We start from the raw sequence: 20357 nt of genomic DNA, 5'->3' as shown, positions 1-20357 counted from the left end.
GAGTTAAGAGGTTCCTTCCAGTGCAGCGGGAATCATGTTTGGAAAACAGTAAATATCAGAGCATCGTGCAGACAATAACAAAGCAGTGGCTGTTTGCTTTCATTAATCAAAGCTGCTCTCTCCACATATACAAAGCTTGTTTTCTCTAGAGAACAAAGAAGTCACAGCATACTAGGAGGAAACAATAGCGTAAGGAAAAACAACAACAGCTGGCAGAAGCAAAGTGTTTTCTTTCCTGTTGGAAGAGTAAAGCCTCCTGTTTTGCATTCTTACGAATTTTTTTTATTTTTATTTTTTAAACTTTCCCCCTCAAACAGCAATAAAGTGGGACTCAGTTTACCCTAAATGCTGGAAGAGGGAGGAGAAGAAGAAACATATTTTGAGGAGAAAAATCTGTCTGGAATAAGGGGGAAGTGGAAGCTCTGTGCTCCTACCCCACCCCAGCATCATATCACCATGTCACAGTGTGCAAGAGTGAGACCATCCACTGCAGCAACAGTCACAGCCTTGCAGAGAAATTGGCAGCTCTAGCACAGAACAAAGTCTCTGAAGGTGCTGATGCAACTCAACCAGAGGCTCTCTGAGGAGCCTCCTGGGTTCCCTCTTACTAGGAAGAAGTTTGCAACAACTCGAATGCACTGACAGAAGACACCAGATTCTTTACAGTGAGGAGTGGTGTGAAGAAAAGCAGAAGCTGTCAACTTAAAGAGAATACATTCCCAGCAAAAGGCCTTAACTCTGTCAGTCTCTCTACCTTTACCAATCCAGGACTGACCCAGTTGTAGCAATCTTAATTCTTAAAAAACCTGCTTGATTTTTGCATGAATGAAGCTAGTCACCACCTAGTGCTCATGACAAGGTATTACTCTCCCACAAGGGAGATACCTTCTCTGGAGCACCCCACTGTAAGAAACCATCAATACCTTTGTGAAGCAGCAACATTCGTTTTTAGATGTCCATAATTTGAACTGTATTATGCCAAGATAGATCTACATCAGTAACGCCAGAAGACCTGGATTTAATATGGAAAGCTCTTCCCTCGTCAGGCTTCTTAAATTTCTTTGAAACAAAAAATAGGAGATTCCCAACAGCCTTTCAGAGAGACCTGCCCTTCCAGCCTGTGAATCACTAGCAGCACCTAGTGGCCACAATAAATTAAACAAGAGATGTTTAGATTGATCATAGAATGAAATACAGGGGAAACAGTTCTAAACAATGTTTATCAACTCATTTACATGATTAGCTTGAATTACAGCAACACCAGTGTTACACAGATTCTCTCAAATGCTCGTATTATTTCTGTAATCCAAGGAACTCCACCTGCATCAACCTGGATTCAGCCCCAAGGGCACTTAGGTAGCCAGAGACTCTGCCACCAGCACAGCCTCTGCTACAGCGATCCCAGCACAGTGGCAGGAACCTACAAGGCTGGAGAGCATCAGGAGACTTCCCAGAAGCAGCATACCACGTCCACATGGCATGCAGGAGTACATCCCGGGAGATGGCTGCTCACATAGCTTAAGAACAACTTTACACAGCGACCTTCAAGAGAGAGACCATGCTACTACACCGGTTCAGAGGCAGGAATAGAAAACTCAGAGCAATTGAAGATCAGTTCCTCCTGTCTGCTCCTGTTCTGACAGCTTCTCAGGGGGCAGAATGCACAGCTTGGCTGAGACGCCTAGAACATCTAAAACAGATTAAAATGTAAAATAGATGCAGACAGAATTCCCCATGAATTCCCACCTACTGTAGCAACTGCTTTTTAATACCAAGAAGGAAAAGAAACTAAAGCAAAGAGAACATACAGATACTTTTATTGCTCACCTTTTATACAACAGCACACCTTCAGCCATTTTCTTTCACAGCTTGACAATATTTATGTACACAAAAAAAAACCAGCAAGAAGCATTATGTGGCTTTCAGTAAAGAAAAAAACCCAAACCAACAAAACAACATTAGAACGTCAAACTCAGCCAGGCTTCGTTTTCTGCAGCAATAATAAAAGGGCTTCCTCCAGGCAGGAACTAATCTTCCCAGGCCGTAGTGCATTTCTTTAAAAAGACAACCCCCAAAACAAATTGCCCTAGATATGCTGAGCCAGTGGTATTAACTTGCAAATAAAATAAATTTCAGTTTGTCATTTCTTCTAGCTGTTTTCAAGTAAAAATTCGGTTTGGAGGAGCAACTTGTTTTGGATGGATGCAGGTCAGTTTGAATTGCTACACCTAACTACAGGCCTACACACACTATCGGTTCACAATTTAGCTTAGTTTTAAATGATCTTTGCAGATTTTGGCGGCGGTCAGTCTTCAGAGTTGAGCAGGTGGGAAAACTTTGTTTAGCAGGAGATAAGGCTACCGAACATGGCATCCACAGTAGAGCTCATACAATAGACAAAAAACCTGTTTGTCAGAGGGAGTTCACTGTGCGCGCACATGTGTGTGTAACACCTTTGTGACTAAAACGAGAGGCCAGCAAGCCAAAAAGCAACACTCAGAACTGGTTTTAGAACATGTAATTGAACAATGATTAGGGGGGGAAAAAATGCATAAATTCTAGTGTGTATTATATTAGACAAATTTGACCAGACAGGCCTTGATATATCTCTAAATCAAAGCAGAAGGCAAACACAGCAGGTAGTTTCAGAACAAAAGTGTATTGAGCAGAGGGAACCAGTCCAACATCTAAAAAAGCATGGCTATTAGTTGACTTTTGGGGTGCAGTGATGATGCATTTAATTCAGATAGGTTGGGGAGTGGGGAAGAGAGATCGACAGAAAGTAGTACTTTGCGCAATGCAAAACATCCTACCCAAAGAGATTCTACCTGCCATGTACAAACCTGCACTAATTCAAGCAGCGATTAAGCCAGGCCTCTGAAACCAGGTTTCTATAACATGAGCTCCGCTGAAGCAAAAGCTTTTAGCAGCCTCAGCTCGTGAAGTGTCTTCCTTGTCCAAAGCCAGACTGATTATACTGATAGCCTCCATGCTGGAAGTGCTGCTCAAACTGCCCCCCTTGATTAAAGTTCTGGCCACCTCTGCCCCCCCAGCCTCCTCCTTGACCTCCCCGGCCACCACGACCGCCACGGCCACCCCTCCCACCTCCACGCCCACCCCCTCGGTCACTGTGGGACCCACCATCTTGGTATCTGTTGTCTTGCTGGTAGCCACCACCACCCCCTTGGTAGCCACTTCCTGAATACGAAGACGACTGGTAGCCACCATAGCCTCCTCCTTGGTAGCCGCCACCACCACCACCACCACTGTGGTAGCCACCCGTTTGAAAACCTGCATCTCTGTAGTTGCTCTCCCTGTAGCTGCCATCCTGGTAGCCACCACCTCCGCCATCTGTCCAGCCTCCTTGAAGCTTGTTTCCTCTTCCACCTCCTCTGCCGCCATGATCATAACCACCACGTCCTCCTCGTCCCCCTCGATCATGGCTTCCTTGTTCGTGACCTCCTCGCCCTCCATATGAGTCATAGCCTCCTCTTCCTCCTCGGTCGTGACCCCCATGGTCATAACCTCCTCGCCCTCCATATGAGGATTCGTAGCCACCTCTTCCTCCTCTGCTGCCACCTTGTTGCGGACCAGCCTCTGGTCTTTTCTGCCACGGTGGCATCTCAGGAGGTGGTGGTTCAATTTCATTGGGTCTTCCTCCTCTGTCAGGCACTCTGCCCATTAGCACCTGCAAAGGGAAAGGGAAAACTGCCGTAGGAGTTGTAACACCTCACAGAAGAGCCACACGTACTGATACACACCACAAACAGCAGCCGCTCAAGGGTTCTTGCATACAGAGGATTTCATCAAGGCAAACTTTTCTATGTTTGAATGTGACAGACCCTTGTCTCCAATTAATAAGGGATTATCTACTACTCTAATCACTGCTAACAAGACAAGTCTGGAGACCTGGGGTTTTTTTTGTTCAAACAGCAGACACATCAGTAAAGGCAGCACCAAATACCATCTTTCATTAAACTGTTTACAAGTGCAGACTGCTAATCTCAAACAACTACAAGTACAGTGGAACACTGTCTCTCTCCTAAATAGTGCTCTGAATTGCTGTAAAAGCCATTGGCTAAGATGATATCTTTTGTAAAACAAGTGGAAAGATTTTTATGTTTCAGTAAGGACACACAGAGATAAACTTGCTATTGACAGACCAACAAACAGGTGTCAGACAGTGCTGACCAGAGTTGAGCAAGACACTAAAAGGTCTTTAGCTGTCCAAGGGTGCTGTGACATTAAGAATTTAGCAAGACTTAAAATGGGACATGACAAGTTTTAGAGTGATATAACAGCAAAAACTTAAACAGAATATGGTTACTTTTTTATTTTGTTACTGTCCTGGAAAACATTTAATACTGATAATGGAGATAAGTTAACAGGATACATTCAGCAGCAGGGCAGTATTTTATTCCTACTAAAACACACATACGGTCTTATGACAGTCACACCTGTCTTGCCATTTAATTTCTTTTATATTCCATACTCCAACTACACTAAAAAGGTGTAAAAATTATTTGGGGTAGAGGGGGGTGGTCAAATCAGCACACCACCATTCCATCCCAAATGAATTAAAATATTACCTAAAATGTAACTGGCACCCAAAATGGAGAAAAGCACGCACGTACACCCACAACTTTTAAAGTACCAAGTACACCGCTCTGTAGAGCTACTGAGCTTCAAGTTCAGCACATGTACTTTTGTGAGCATACTACTCCTGTAAAATCGTAATTTTTGAAACAAGGGAAATTGCTTAGTCTAAATTCTATTCCTGCTATGTCATCGTTAAAACTACACATTAATCTAACCTGTGAGATCCTTGCTTTGTGATCTTAAAACATTCTATGTATGTAGACCAGAAACACAGTTACTATGTAGGTATTATTTCAGACACGGTGACAGAATTAGAATCATAGATTAGGTAGCAGCAGTGTAATAACACCAGTGATTTTGATAAGACTCCCACTGGAAGTAATCAAAGATATTTCAGCAATTTTTTACTGCCTCTAAGAAGGGACAGTCTGAACCTAAACAGGTGAAACTGCAGCTCCCATAACGCACTGATGCGTATCTGGAGTACATAAACACCAAGTTTCTTATCCTTTATTTTTGAATTCCATTTACAATCCTAAAAAAAGTAGGATTTATTACTACATTCAAATTACTTAAATATTCATAACAGAACAAGCCATTTGTCACCAAAGGTACCTTATTAATGGCACACGCAGTCTTCTCTCGGATGGAGCCACTGCTTGTTCTCATAATCTTTGACAGATCCTGCCGAGCTGCCAAGAGATTTGCAATGGAAATAGTGCACTTAGTAGATAAGAGGGCACGTTTTGGCTGGTAGACTTTAGCTAGTTTTTCTGTTTGACTCTGTGGGAGAGAAGAAAAACAAAACCCAGTCAGCTCAAGTAATAGGAAAGCAATGGGGCACCTCACCAAAAGAATCAAATCAACACTGAAGAACAAGACACCGCTGCAAATAGAACAAAAATCGACACAAAACGAGTGAGAACCACTTTGTAACTAACAATCAGTACAACAAAGCTAGCATTTGTCAAATTAATTTTAGTATAGGAAACTATTCTGACTGAACTGACACTGATCTGACAATTTTAAGATTAACAATATATACATGCAGACTTTACTACTCAGGCAGTCAAACTCAGAATAGCAGCGTGTCACATAATTACACAAACTACTGCTAATGTCTAAGAGATAGTGAAAGTGAACCACATCTGTGTCCAGCCCCCAGCCCTCTTTCTGTGCCTGCACCCTGACCCACGCCCATTCCAGTCGGGCTAGTATCACCTTATCTCCAGCACTGTATCAGCAGAAAAAGGCTGCGTTAACTCTTTCACGCTCTTCATTCCAGTCAGCTTCTTCACAAAGCCAAGCCATCAAGAGGCACTGGCAAGAGGTACTTTACAAGAAGCAAAGCTCTCAAGTGCTTGTTCTAATTCAGTCCTTTGTCTCACATATGTAGGCCTAAGCCAGAAATGAGATCCTACACTTCAACTTAGCCCTGTATGCAATCTCTTCTTCTACTGCCTTTTGGCATTAACCATACTGGCTTTTTTGAACACCTTAAAAGCATGCCAGCAGCTTTTCAACCAACAGGCACAACAGAAATCTGTGACACCAGCCATGAGTTACATCTATTGACAGTTATCAACAGAGTACAATGTGTAATGCAGTTAGGGTAAACCAGATCGCAATCTGCAGACAGACAAAAGGGCTGCTTTTTGTCTGAGCCCCCAGATGACAGCAGGGCAACAGGCAAACCAGGTTTTCCAACAAATCTCTTGACACGGCAAGAGCTTAGGAGCAAATTTTAAAATCCTAACATCCTATTTTCCACCTAAAAGCAGAAAACCGGAACAGGGAAGAATTGAGAGTATGTATTTTCAAGTGACCCAGTGATAAATTTTTAGAACCAAAAGCTTCTACTTTTATATTACAAGTTGAACAGTGTTTATTCAAAGTGAAGAAAAACATGCACGTCATTTACCTGACACTGGCTAAAGACACGAAAAGCAGCAGTATTCACCAGAGCAGTAGTATGTTTTTCCCTGGCAATTTTGACTGCGCTCTGAGGGCAGTATTTTCGTGCTATGGTATTATTCTTTTAGGTGAAATTTGAAATTTTTGAACTTAACCCCCCCAATAATAAAGTTTTTACTGGTGTTTCTACTACCTGGAGAAGTAACTATTTAGTTATACTACTGTATTCTGATACTTTTCAAATTTTAAAATAAAATAAAAAAATACCATTGTGCATCAAAGCATTGCTAAAAGTTACTGTTAAAAGAAACTGTATTGCAACTCTGAAACACTATGGCCACGTTCTCCAACTTTATAGTTATGGTCCTAAAAAATTTAGATTTGCATTTCAACGGACATAAACGCAGCTATATAATTTGTGGGTCTTGTGAAAGGATTTCATGTAGGTAGTCAAGTTCAAAAACATCTGAGAATTCTCCTAGAAAAAAAACCCCAAACATGGATTTGGATATCAAAGCTGTAACACAGAAGTCCCTGGTTTTTAACTTAATCCGTATTTTTGCCCATTTTCATTCACTATTAAAATATTCAACAACCAGATTGTTCTTCAATCATCTACTCAAAAATGTGAAGAATACAAGGTTTAAGAGACAGGACACCGGTAGAAGTCCTGCTCAGGTGATGAAACAGAAAAGGGGAGAGGTAACGGTCTATTATTAAGATACAGTTGCTTTTTGAATTAATAATTTATCAAGAAAAAACACTTGATGATTCATGTGTCACGGTTTATCACTAATAACTCAGTCTCGAACACTGCCAGCAGCATAATTAACAGCATGTTCGCAGATCTGGTTTAGTCCTAGAAAATAAATTATATGTACTATTTTTTAAATTGTAATTCCTTTTTCACTGTGAAATACAGGAAATAAGGGAAACCATGTAATTATTTTTAAAAGCAGAATATGTATCACGTACTCAGAGAGAACAGATGTCATGTCACAGCCACTTGCATGGTTCAAAGACAAAAGAAGCACATAAAATATTACCCTGTCTATGAGGTAAGAACAAGTAGTGCCTTAGCAGCTTTTCTCATGTGCATCTGTGGTGTTGTGCTTGCAAACAAAACTTTGAGATAAGGAAATCTGATCACTGTGGACAGCACGAAGTTAAGGAATGGTCAACAGGAAAATGCTTTTCTACCATCACACAGACACAGCACTTAATGATTCACATTATGGAACTCTGAACGCAAATGGCTGGATCAGTAATCTCTTCTTACTATGTTTTTTTAGTGACCTATTTAACTGTATGTTTTGGCTTTGGTGTATAGTTACACACGGTCCATCTTCTCATTTTACATACTATTTTAAAATCCAGCAAATCAGTTTTAAGTAAAAATTTTTTAGTCATCTTACACTGTCATAAACTTCTTCAGAAACTCAAATCAAAACCAGACAACTCCTGTGGTTATCTCTTACTCATGAAGGATGAAACAATGAAGCAGTTTTCCAGAGATACTTGTTAAAAAGGGTTACCATCAATCAGGACCTCACAGCAAGTTGTTTGTACCTTTGCTCTATCTGACCAGCCAAAGGACTGCACAGTAACATCCAAACGTTTGACTAGCAGTTTTCGTCGGACTTCGTATTCGTTGACTATGGCTTGATTGATTGCTTCAATTTTTTCCTGAAACAAAAATTTGCAAACATAACCTATAGGTTATAGATAAAATGTTTCTACTTAACATAATAAATTGTGTGGATGGAAGAGAGTAAGACACACAGAGATATTAAGCAGGGCTTAAGCCCACAATTATCTACCTTGCCAAACGGGCCCCCACAGCAAGCTATGCTTGCTGACACTATTTTCCTGAAGGCTTCAAAGGCTCTGTTATCCTCACATTCAGCCTTCTACCATTTCTAACAGCATAGCTGTCTGTTTTTCAGAAGGGAGACAAAAACTGCACGCACTCCTGAGGCATTTCTCAACACCCACCAGGACAGAGAAGCAAAAGTGAGAAAATGCTACATGCAACAATCTGAAGGAGATGCAAGGACAGAGGTAAGTCCAATGGACGAGGGTGTCCTTGCCTTCTTAAAAAGTAGTAAGCTTAAGGACAAAGATAGACGACTAAAAGCAAGTAAAGTACTGTAAGAGGATCTTGATTAAAGCACAATCTGCATACGGATAAGTCAACAAACTGCCCCACAGGCAAAAGCCACCACTAGAAACACACCTGGCAGCAGACAGTGGTCTGGTCAGAGCAAGAGTTAAGATACGCACCATTAGGGAAATCATTTATGCATTGACAGAAGCCTGGCTGGAGGGGGGCGTTGGGGCCCACTTTCAGCCTCAACAATACAAGCATTGAAGGAAGCAGACTGTTGGGATGATGAGCTTCAGCCTTAACCAAGTGACACTGAGTCTTGTAGTATAGCTTTGTGGTGGTGCAGGAGCAGTACCTAACCCAGGCACAATCCTTCTGGAGATGATTGCAGCTCTGCCACCTGGGAGTACAGCCTCTCCCATCTTCCACCTGCACGCTCACAGCTTCTTGGAGAAGAGGCTATGAAGGAAGCAGACTACTCCAGCAGGACAGAAATCGAGAGGACAAAATGATGGGAAGACCCACAGGTTAGCTGGAAAGAAGCCACAGGAGGGGATGCAACACCATCACAGCAAGGCTAGGTCACACAGACAGTGATGGCAAGGGGCAAGAGAGGAAGGCTAAAGCTACTGCACAAGCATGCAGGTCAGCACCACCACCGTAAATCTCCTTTATTTTGGAAAACTTTTGCCTGCATCCAGACATACAGATTCACGAGCCTAAGATCTTATCAGTTGCCGAACACTTATTGTACCAATGTGCATAAAATACTGCCAGAAATTGTCTTCTCATCTTCAGAAAGAGATAAGAAAAATCATTTTGCAGCATTACACACAAAATCAAGTTTAATACTTTATATACCTGAAAAAGGGAAATGGACTTTAATACCTGAACTACTTACCCAGTGAGCTGGTCCCAGTTGTTTCTTCAATAAAGGTTTTCCAACATGATTAGGTGGAACCTTTGCTAGGGTTTCCTTCAGCTGTTAGGAGACATATAAAAATATAAGCATTGGCTAAAAAAAAAAAATAAAAAAAAATCATCTTTTCAACATTCAAATTACAGGAGAGGATTCTTGGACAGTCATAGGCATGGCAGTGCAACCTTCAATATTAAGTTGTTTTCTCTAGGACAAAGAACCAAGCACACTTCTTTCAGAAAGCAACTGGTTTTATATTTCTGGTAGTCTTGGCTATAATTATTTAAAAATTATGAAGGGCTATAGAGTAGATCTACAGTTAAACCAGAAGGATTCTGTGAGGTACGGCTCCTCCTGAAGACAGAGTGATTATTCCACACATCATCTCTTTAATTCAGAAAAAAATCTACACTTGCATCAAAAAGGTTGTATTTAGACTATGTAACACAACCTAAAGGACCCCTCTTTACAATCAAAAGGAGAAAATTGAAATTTAACTTGCATTTTAGATGTTTGGGCAAAACTTAGGTTATCTTTCCCTTCTCAAAATTTATGAGGACTTCAGAGGGAAGAAATGGAGTAGCAGCAACAAAAACTTGGATCAAAGCAGGTTAGAGTTACAAAACTTCACTTTTCCACTGCTGCAAACCACATTTTTCAACTTCCTTGGCTGCTGATTACAGCAGTTCATTTAACACATTCAGTGACCTGGTTTTCCAAAGGCACTGTGCCCAATTTGTTTAACTTGAAGATTTTAAAACCATGTGCTTTCAGAATAGCAGAGGTAGTTCATTCAAGTATCGGCAGTTTCTTTTTTTAATGTGGTAGATCATTAACAAAGAGAGTCAATTATCAAAGATCCTACTCCAAACTGTACTATGTATGTGCGAAGAAAAAGGGAGGTTGATTTTCATATACTAGATCAGAATACTGCCATTTTAAGACTCACTTGTTAAAAACGAGAAAACTTTGGGGTGATCTCTTGTTATAACTATGTTCTTACAGTTCAGAGTAAAATTTTCACTCTATGTTATTTAAGTTTTCACATTTTCCTCCACTTTGTGATGTATTTTCATTTACAAAGTGAAATAAGTTTTTCAGTTATTAGTCAGTTTTACCTTCTCCTTCTGAAATATTATCAACACCTGAGGTGTTCAGGTGTTAAGCACCACAGCTATATACAATTTCTAAAAAAAACTCGGTAGGTTAAAAATTCCTGATGTATTTTATTATGCTTTAAGGACTATTCAGGTCTTTTTAGTATAGCCACCTGTGGATATAAATCAATGAGATAACATTCATTTAACCTTGCAAGACAATCTAAAAGAAAAGTCAATTAGTAAAACATAACAGAATTCCCAGATTAAAAAGATTTTGATCTACTTTGCATTCTGTATTTTTACAGTCTCTTTCACCAGCAAAGCTTGCTAGCCTTATTCATTGTTACGAGTATTTTCTAACTTTTATAGAAATCAGAAGCACAGATTTCTTATGTATCTAACTTTAATACCCATGACAATTGCTTTGCTCTTTCACCAGCAAAGCTTGCTAGCCTTGTTCCTTGTTAGGAATATTTTCTACCTTTTATAGAAAATGGAAGCACAGTTTTCTTATATATCTAACTATTTAATGCCCATGACAATGCCAAAACCAACAAACAAACTGCTTCCATTCTACACCTTGGACTTCTGCTGGAAAGCCATCCTCCTCTTCTTAAACAGGTTAATCCAAACTGATTTCTTGCAAAGAAATGAAGCACTATTTTCAGGTGCTGGGTTTTGTTTAAGTACAATGCAACTTAAAGGTTAGCCAAAAAGCTTCTTGAAGTATTTTGGGGAGCTTCGTAATCATATCCGTTCTTTAAAGTTCACAAAGGTTCTCTTCTGCTGTTCTGCTCTCCCCTATCCTGCAAGTTAAGTTACTTAACATAACTTAAAAACTTTGTCCCCCACCTTTGGTCTGTGCACTGGACAGTCCACTCTGTTTCACTGCTTTACAAAAATTACTGAAACAAAAGTAAATTTCTTCAAAAAAAAAAAAAACCCACAACAACTAGAGAACACATACATGTAAAGGAACAAAAATAAATGGAACCACAAGAACTGATGAAGCATTAGGGAAAAGGTGTAAACTTGACGTTAGTTACAACACCTTTTAACCTAAACATTTTTAAAGCAGTAGGTTCCTGTAAAAATTTGTTCAGGTGTATTTCTTGAAATACGTTTCTCCTTAGTGTTCTTCCTGAGGCCTAAGCTCAGCATTTTCCATGTCTTCTGCAACCGGTGATTACATTAAAACCTAGAGCAGAGTAAGAAATACCTCACCCCATAAGACAATGATAGCATAGTCCCTGACCTCGTGCCTTGGCATGGAAAAAGCCTTCAAACTCATTTTCAAAATCCTGACTCTTGGCATGTAAACCACGTTAACTTCCCTTCACACTTCAAACACTGGAGTTTCACAAGAGGCAAATATCTCCCTGGTAGCAGAACTATTTTCCATCAAAACAGTAACATCATAAATATTCTAGTTTTGTTCCTTTGGATCTTACTTTTTTTTCAATTCCACTGAAGAACTGGAACATCGTTATGTTGGCTGGAGGCTTGGACATGCCTAAAGCAATACATATGCCTTTTAGCTCCTGAAAGACTTCACTGCCACCTCCTTCCTGTGCTTTTTTAGGAGGGGCGTTCACACACAGCATTCTGGCAGCTTCCAGTTCTGAGATGAGGTATGCTGGGGTAAGAAAAATTAGATTTCAGCATCAGATATAGCCGAGTTAAATGACTTCAGAACCAGTGAGAACTCAAGTGCTTACAACCAACAAATGTGCAAATGGACTGTTTTAGAAAGAGTTAGGGCTATAATTTTGGTATCCACAGAACACTCATATTTCTAATAGTCACTAAGCCCAATGCTAGAAACACAACAAACAGGGGAAAGGTTTAGTACAACCAATTAAAGCCTGGAAAAAATCCCTATGATTCCAACAGGTATTAATCACAGAGTTCGACAGAGCACAGCTCTTTTCCTTCAGGCTTTGCCCAGCAAAGACAGGAGACTAGGAACATGGAAATAAGCGGGATGAGGGACTAGGACATGCACTTTAAGCTAGACAAGCAATCACTCCTTGAGGCTCTAGGAAACAAAGCAAGAAAAAATAGTAGAGATAAGTGAAACATTGTAAAAATCTCCTCTACTTCCCCAGGCAAGACACAGAGTGGAAAAAAAATAATCCCACTTTTAAAAGTACTATTGAGAATTCAGGTTTATAATTCCAGAAAGGAAGGCAGTAACTGATGAACTAGAAGACAGAATGCCTGCAGTGCTCTTCAATATCAGAACTGCAAGAGCCTACCACCACAGTGGAACTCCTAAATAACTAATTATAAATAATTATTTATAAAAAATAAGGATTGAAAAATAGATACTGCACTGGAAGACAGATTTGTGAACAAGGATGTAAATCCATGGCTATACAAAAGCAGCTTACTACCTATAAAATTGGCACAGATCAAAAGATTAAAATAAAAGAACAAAACATTTTAATGATCTCTAGAATTTCTTACAGATCTCTAGAATGCCTTCTGCTAAAGATACAGAACACCTTATAAATTATAAAGTTCTTAAAATATGTAAAGCAGTGAAGAATCCTTTGTAAGTTCTTTCAATAGTACTTTACATAGATGTTTCATATATTCAACTTTCAATTATTTACACCATTAGGACCTCCTGAAAAAAGAAACTAGCAGCAGAATTTTGTTCCAAGAATTCAGAGGTCATATTCAAGCTGCCTTCAACTTCCTCTGATGCAGACTGAAATTTTTATGTCTATCATTGTAAGACACAAACATTCTCCACATAGTGATTCTTTTTTGCAGACCTGTTCTGAACCAACCTGAAACTCTCGTACTTTTTATTTTTGCAGATGCCAGTTATTAATATTGTATTCTAGTGATGCTATAAATCAAGGCAATCCTAACTACTTCAGTTTATTTGGTGCTTTCCTGTCCCAGCAATACTGCTGCATCTTCCAATTGACATAAACTGTGCTGCATAAAATGTAAAATACCCTGGCATTCCATTAAAGAGGGTTATTCTGTTTTTCACGAAAAAAATCTGGTTTTATGGCTCACATACAACAGGATACCTACTAAGTTATCTTAATGTAGGTAAAGAAAGCTATGCGAAAGTTTTAGGTATTGTTATCATGGTACACACAAAAGGCATTTGGCATCTAATTCAATTCCACATTTGACAGTAAACACAGTATTCCTGCCAGATGGGATACCAGAGATTGGCTTCTGAGCATGGCCTTATATTACCAAAACGTACACCCCAGAGGACCTCTGGGATAAACTGCGTGTCACAAACAAGTGAAATTTATTGAACTGAGCGAAATTGGCTTATAAAGAATAAGCTGAAGGGCAGATTTTTTGAGCTACAAAATATTTTAAATGCAGTAATTATCTCACTCCATCTGACATTTTTGAACATACTATCAAAACAAATTCAGATTAAGCCTTACTACTCATCTTTCTCCTACTGTTGAAATACAGGAACCTGCTGTGCAATTCATTTCTTACATCTCAGCTGAGAGCAGAACTAAATTTCTGTTTTGAAAAGTTAAAGAATCAGCAGCAACTGAGGAAGCAAATAAAACATTAATTTATGTTGAATTTAAGGTCAGGTTAAAATTACTATTATAATTTTTAACTCTGACACTTGTAAGCAGGAATAAAATCAACTTAGGTAGTGAGACCTGCTGGGTCAAAAAACAAAGAGAAGACATCACTGTTACTACTGCTAATTTCTTTTCAATCAGCAGAAAGTAACATTGAAGCTATTTACTACGGGAAATGACCAAAACAACTGGAAGTTGGCATAAAACATTTTCTCTTTTTCACTATTCCAATTGTTGTCAGAGTGTAGGGAAAATGCAAGTCTTATTGCACCTTGCTAGTCCTCATGGTGGGGGCTCCAAAATGATGATGCATCGCATGTTAGTGGTCATTGTTACAACCCTTCTAAACAAAGTTCAGTGGCTAAATCCTGGCAGAAGTCTTCAAATTATTCCCTCTTTGGAGTACCTTTTGTGAAGGAACAGGACAGACTTTTTGCTAGAGAATGTGAAAAAGGTTAATGCTCAGAATATTGTGTATCATGCACTGGCTACAAAGTGACTGGTTAAGTTTAATGAGACCCAAAAGTATCTGACACATTTAGGTCACTGTTTTAATACATAGTGGTAAACAAAACAGTATCTCATTAAGCGTAACAAACAATACTGATTCTTGCACAAAATCAGATTTGCTTGCAAGTACCCTTTTAACTTACTAAGCAGCAAGAGACAGTTCTTTTGATTATGAAGGCGTTTTGTCACATCTCCTGATGTTAGTGACGCATACGGACAGTTCATTTCAGCCAGCAACCCACTCATTTCAAGTTGAAATTCTTCTGCTTCATTTGGACCTTAGGAGGAAAAGAATAATAAGTTGTTTACAGATAATATATGTACCTCTGGCTATGATTAGAATTAATTAACTCTTTAAAAAAAAAATATTGCTTTGCTCTAGTTGCTATTTAGCATTAAAACCCTGCTTTTAATGGAAGCCAAATGCATTCCTTGGGTTTCTCAAAGGCACAGCAAAACCTATTTGGAGCCACGATATTCCCCATTATTGTAAAGTTATGTTTCACCAACAGCTTTTACCAGCTACAACAGCCAGTCACTAGCAACTTCTATAATGAAAAGTGACATTAAAAGCATCACAAATCTTACAGGAGCATTTGAAGTGTCAACTAACTGTTCCTACTACAAAGTATTAGGTAGTTCTGATAAAGTCATGAATAATATGGTTTATGAGCTCTCATGTTTTACTACTTTTCCTTATAAGCTCAGATTTGTCAGCTGATCTTATTTCATTCCAACATTCTTTAAAAATAATTGCCGTCTAAACCAAAGCTTAGACTGGTATTTGTGTCAGAAATTGGTGAAACTAATCTGAATTCGTTAAGCCAAGTTATGCAAAAAATAGCGATAAATGAGAGATAACAGTTTTTCTTCTTTGGGTTGAAGTCCCTTTCCAAAAATTTTTATTTACAAACTCAAGTCACACAAAATGAAGGTAGGACTTGGTGGTATTACAGTTAAAATGTCACTGTTTAGAGAATTTGAAATATGTGTTAGAATACTTCTGGATTGTATTTTTACACAAAAGGTATAGTAGGAACTTTATACTACTAGAAGAGGTGAAATGCTATATTGTTACAGAGAAAGGGGGTCAAATACACTCAAAGAAGAAAGGATGGACATGTCAAAAACAGAGATAAAAATTAAAAGAACAGATTTTGAGGTGAAAGGCGGCAATTTTTGGCCACTGAGATTAAAGTTAAGGTAATAATGACATTATGAGTTAATATACTAGATATTCAGAAGTACAGGTTATCATAGCAATTGAACAGTTTAATCTGTAGAATGTCATGACTAGTTGACCGAAAATAGCATTTTTGGAAAACTAAGGTTGGCTTCCTCCACCAAAATGATAAACAAAAACATTTTCAGGCTCCTTCTCACAGAGTGTTTCATAAAGAGGGAAAAATACATAGTAAGCACACAGTTAAGGTAACCAACAATAAAAAGAAAATATGGTTACTGTAGTCATGAGAATGTTTCCTTGAACAGTAGGTATTTCTTACATCTAAATTACAAACAGAATTGTTAAAATAAAAGTATTCTCATGATCTCATTAAAAGAAAGCCACTAATGTTTCCTTAAATCCACACGAGAACTTTAAAAAAACCCTATGGTTGAACAACTAAAAGAAAAAGCTAATTTCAGAAGAAAGATTGTTTGATCGTCACTATTATTTCAACCTCTACTAGGTTCATTGGGCAAGTTTGAGGTGGAAAACATCCAAAATCTAACAGCATACAGATGATACTCCCTGCTACAACAGATTTAACAACTGTCATCCCAAATCTTTATGGCATGCAAGAACACACATTAACTGCACATTTGTGCTAGAGTCATGGCTACTTACTGTTAGTTGCCTGCACATTTTCCTCTAGTTTACAGAATAGCCGTAGCTCAGACACCAACCAAGCACAGAGTTTGGTGAATTCAGGGGAACTGGCTCCATGAGAGACTGCCTGAGCCAGCGCGCCGTCATCTAACAATGGACCTTTGTAACTGACAAGTAAAACAAAAGCACAATTTATCAACATTTGCGATGACTAGTGTCCTGTGGTAGAGTTATTTTATGCTGTATACATATTGAGAGCTACACCCTCATCACATCTGCAATGCTCAACACCTAAACCGGTAAGATTCTTGCACTAAACTGTAAGAAAAAGCATACTGAAAACACCTGAGTAAACCCAGCATTTCCATGCACATTAACTTGCTGCCAAACAGACTGTCACAAAATATCACTTGAAGATGTTACTTACAATACAACTACCTAGGGCAACTGCCAGTTCCAAAGTATCATTCTTGAACACTGCTTTACAGTATGTTGAACAATTACTGCTGAACTAGTGCATCTTTTCTGTTGTTTCCTATCACGTATTAAAGGGTTGCCAGGCAAAACAAAGCCTTTGATACTAATGTTACAGAACCGATCTGCAAAATAATATCCTCCTTTGAAAAGTTACCTTCTTAAATGGGCACAAGAAAAATAAATAGAGTTAGTTCTTTGCATAAACAAAATAAGCCAAAATCAGGCCTAGAGTAAGAAGGCACAAGTCTACAGATCAGGTTTTAGAAGATGTCGTTTTCAGGACAGCTGTGTACTGATACCCTGTCAGAGGGAGGAGGAAGAGTAGGGATAAGACTGACTTATTATCCAAGTAGAAGCACCAAGTCAGAGCTTACCAGAGTAGTTAAGGAAAAACTGCACAATATTATTTTGACATACTTGCACCCAAACCCAGACATCTAAGAGTGAGCATAATAAATTGAAAACCCTCTTGTGAACTTCCAGGTAAAGTCACTCACTATGTCAGAGCAACCCAGTGAGTCCAGTCAACTCCTGGCAATACGCAGAAGTGGTGGGGAAAAAAAAAAAAAAAAAAAAAGTCTTTTAAAAAGCAAATTAAAGTGTTCTCCTTCACACTTTGTTTTGTTGTTTTGTGCTTAATATCACATATAAAGGATTTTGTCTTCACTGTAACAGCCTATTATTTCATCTAACCAAAATGAAGAAGGCACACTCAAAAATAACTTTTACCTCACAGAGCAGCTTGATTAGTGACACAGAGTTAATCTGCTAGCAGTTGATAGGAAGCTGTAATCTGATGCAGTGCATCCCTACTACATTAACAGAGGGGGCCAGACACAATTCCAACAGGCTAATTAGAGAAAGTTTAAGTCCCATCCCCCACACGTTTCAGACCTACATATGTATAGGAACATATGGGACTTGGAATAGAAACATCCAGTTATAGATCAAAGTAGAACGGAAGTGATGACAAGCCTTTTGCTTTGGCAGGATCCGGATTTAAATTACTGGTCACGTCAGAGGCCCCTTTTCTAGAATTTTTGACAGATCTGACATCTTGACTATGTTACTTCTGATAACTATGACTTCAGCTACACATCTATTTGGACAGTAATCCACCTTGCAGATTCCTGACTACAAGCAGTCTTTTCCTTCTATTCCTGCCAATGGTACATGTTCTAGAGCTATGCTCCTCTTTCGGTAGCTTTATGCCATCTGGTTCGTTTACTTTTTCAATAGTTCAACAAACTGACTTAAAAGGGAAGAGGCGGCTATTTGAGTGCCTCAAGTACAAATCCAAAAAGAAACAAACAACTCTTTGATGTGCGATGCTATTAAAAAGAAAATAATCAAACAATATATTAGAAATGTCTTCAGTACCTGGTTAGAAGAAATAAGTTGAACTGTGAAGGATCATGGAGCTACTGTCAAAGCTTAAAACCTCAAACACCCCAGTCTTTCCAGACACAAGGAAACAGAAGTCATTCAGTCACATGCAGTAGTTTTCCCAGCTGCTACCAATACTGTGGAAGCCGTATGTCTTTTTCTTCTCAATCACTGTTGCCAATCTGGGTTGATATGATTTTATTTTTTAATCTGCTTTCATCGTTCGCTTTATTTGAGAATGTCAAAAATCGAGAGCAACACCTTCTGTCTATAATTACACAGATAAGGAGAACATCTGACAACTCCTTCAAGCCAGTAATATCCTTTTAAATAAATGGCAGAAAAAAGGAGCCAATCACACTAAGTGCATCATGGCAGAGACCTTTTCACATTTCAGTCAGATAAATATCTGCCAAAACAGAAGCTTAATTTGTCCAGCTTCAGGACTATTATCACCAACTTAGCCTGGAAATGCAATCTTTCCTGGAGCATAACGACTCTGACCACAAAGTGATTTATGGGAGCATGGCCAATGTGAGTAAATACAGATGTTTGCATAGAACCAGCAGCAGTAAAATTGTAACTGCCTCTTGTCTGAACTCTCAACAGCTTACAGACATGCAAGCTTACAGTAGGGCACATTCTCTTTGCTCTCCTTTTCATATTTATATAACCTTTACTGACTCTGACAGAGTAACAGATTTAAACAACACGTTTCCTGTGCTATATTGTATTTTTTAAAAACTAAAGGAAAAAATACTGTCATTTACAATTTATTTATTTTTTTTTTTGCTGTCTATTATATTTCACTAAACATGAAGCCTAAAAGTTTCCCTCTCCCCTGAATTCTCTAAAAAGGTTTCTTTCTCCCTTCCCAGCCAGGACCGCTCCGTTGAAGGGAGGGGTTACCGATGAGATGGCATGTCGGGAATCGAGGAGATCAGCAAAGGAAGAAGAGGCAAAACGCTGGCAAAGGCCGCACAGCTCAAACCCTGCCAGCCTGGCTCGCTGCTTTTCTCCAGCCCAACCGCCGCCACCACCACCACCGGCCCCGCTGTGGGGGAGGCACATGATGAAAAGGCACCGCTCCAGCTGCTGCCCTGGGCCGCGGCCCTCCGGGGCGGCACCGGCCCCGCCTGCCCGGGGCCCCACAGCGGGACCGCCCTCCCCCCGCCCGGCCCCGGGCACCTACCCCAGATCCTCCAGCGACTCCAACACGTCATTCTCCATGAGCTCGAACTCCATCCTGCGGCGGGGCACGGAGAGGGAACCTGCGCGACAGCGGGACTCAGCGCCCCCAGTACCCGCAGCCCCGCCACCCGCCGCTGCCCGCCCCCCCCGCCAAGCCCAACCCGGCCCCGCGGGCGGGGGAACTCAACGGTCCGTCCCCCCCGCCCCGCGGCGTGGGGGGAGCGCGGAGCACCCCCCACCCGTCCCGTCCCGTCCCGTCCCGTCCCGTCCCGTCCCGTCCCCCGGCAGCCCCACGTACGCTGCTCGCACGCTGCTACGCCGCCGACTGCCGGGTTGGCATGTCAGGGTGGGGAGGCAAGGAGGGAGGAGCAGGTCCCCGGCCTGACCCCTCACCCGGCTTCTCCCCGGCCGCCTCGCCGCCGTGCCTGATCGGCACCACCGCCTTCCGCGGCGCTACCCTCCTACCCGCCGCGCCAGGCGGCGTTGCTAAACGGAGACGCGGGTGGGAGGACGGGCGCCGGGGTGTTTTCTGCGGGAAGGGATCCCGGGACGAGCCAAAGATCCCACCTTTCTGTTCAGGCGGCGCTTCGGGCAGGCCCGGAGGAAGGACCCTTCCCTCCCCGCCACGGAACACACGCTGGAATGTGCTGCGGCGAGCGGTGTCGCGGCAACAGGCGGAGGGGGACGGGGCGGCAGGAGGGTCAAAATGCGTCAGTAACCGCGTGCTTCCCCAGCCGGG

At 40.6% G+C, this 20357-nt stretch overlaps 1 protein-coding gene across 3 annotated transcripts; it reads right to left on the bottom strand.

Moving 5' to 3' along the window:
* Positions 1 to 1798: 1798 nt before the first annotated feature.
* FAM98A (family with sequence similarity 98 member A) lies at positions 1799 to 20357 on the bottom strand. 3 transcript variants are annotated; one of them, XM_074579841.1, is made up of 9 exons: positions 20186 to 20357; positions 19620 to 19698; positions 16583 to 16731; positions 14877 to 15011; positions 12091 to 12275; positions 9522 to 9602; positions 8083 to 8199; positions 5215 to 5382; positions 1799 to 3688 (listed from the first exon to the last, which is right to left on the bottom strand). In XM_074579841.1, exons 2-9 carry the CDS (start codon positions 19670 to 19672, stop codon positions 2933 to 2935), a joined length of 1644 nt encoding a protein of 547 aa, XP_074435942.1. In that variant the 5' UTR covers positions 19673 to 19698; positions 20186 to 20357; the 3' UTR covers positions 1799 to 2932. The 3 variants fall into 3 exon arrangements, with proteins under 3 accessions (XP_074435942.1, XP_074435940.1, XP_074435941.1); XM_074579839.1 differs by having other exon boundaries at positions 19917 to 20264; XM_074579840.1 differs by lacking the exons at positions 19620 to 19698; positions 20186 to 20357 and adding an exon at positions 18422 to 18609.

This window comes from Larus michahellis, chromosome 3, assembly GCF_964199755.1.
Source record: "Larus michahellis chromosome 3, bLarMic1.1, whole genome shotgun sequence".
NCBI classification, from domain to species: Eukaryota; Metazoa; Chordata; class Aves; order Charadriiformes; family Laridae; genus Larus; species Larus michahellis.
Note: the sequence above shows the minus strand (reverse complement) of the source record. Positions and strands in the feature narration are given on the sequence as shown.

Coding starts and splice junctions, on each gene's coding strand:
- FAM98A (XM_074579841.1), bottom strand. CDS start 19,672: ATGGAGTTCGAGCTCATGGAGAATGACGTGTTGGAGTCGCTGGAGGAT. Junction 15,012..16,582: donor AAATGTGCAGGCAACTAACA/GTAAGTAGCCAT, acceptor TTTCCTCCTAAG/GTCCAAATGAAGCAGAAGAA. Junction 12,276..14,876: donor GAACTGTCTCTTGCTGCTTA/GTAAGTTAAAAG, acceptor TTCTTACCCCAG/CATACCTCATCTCAGAACTG.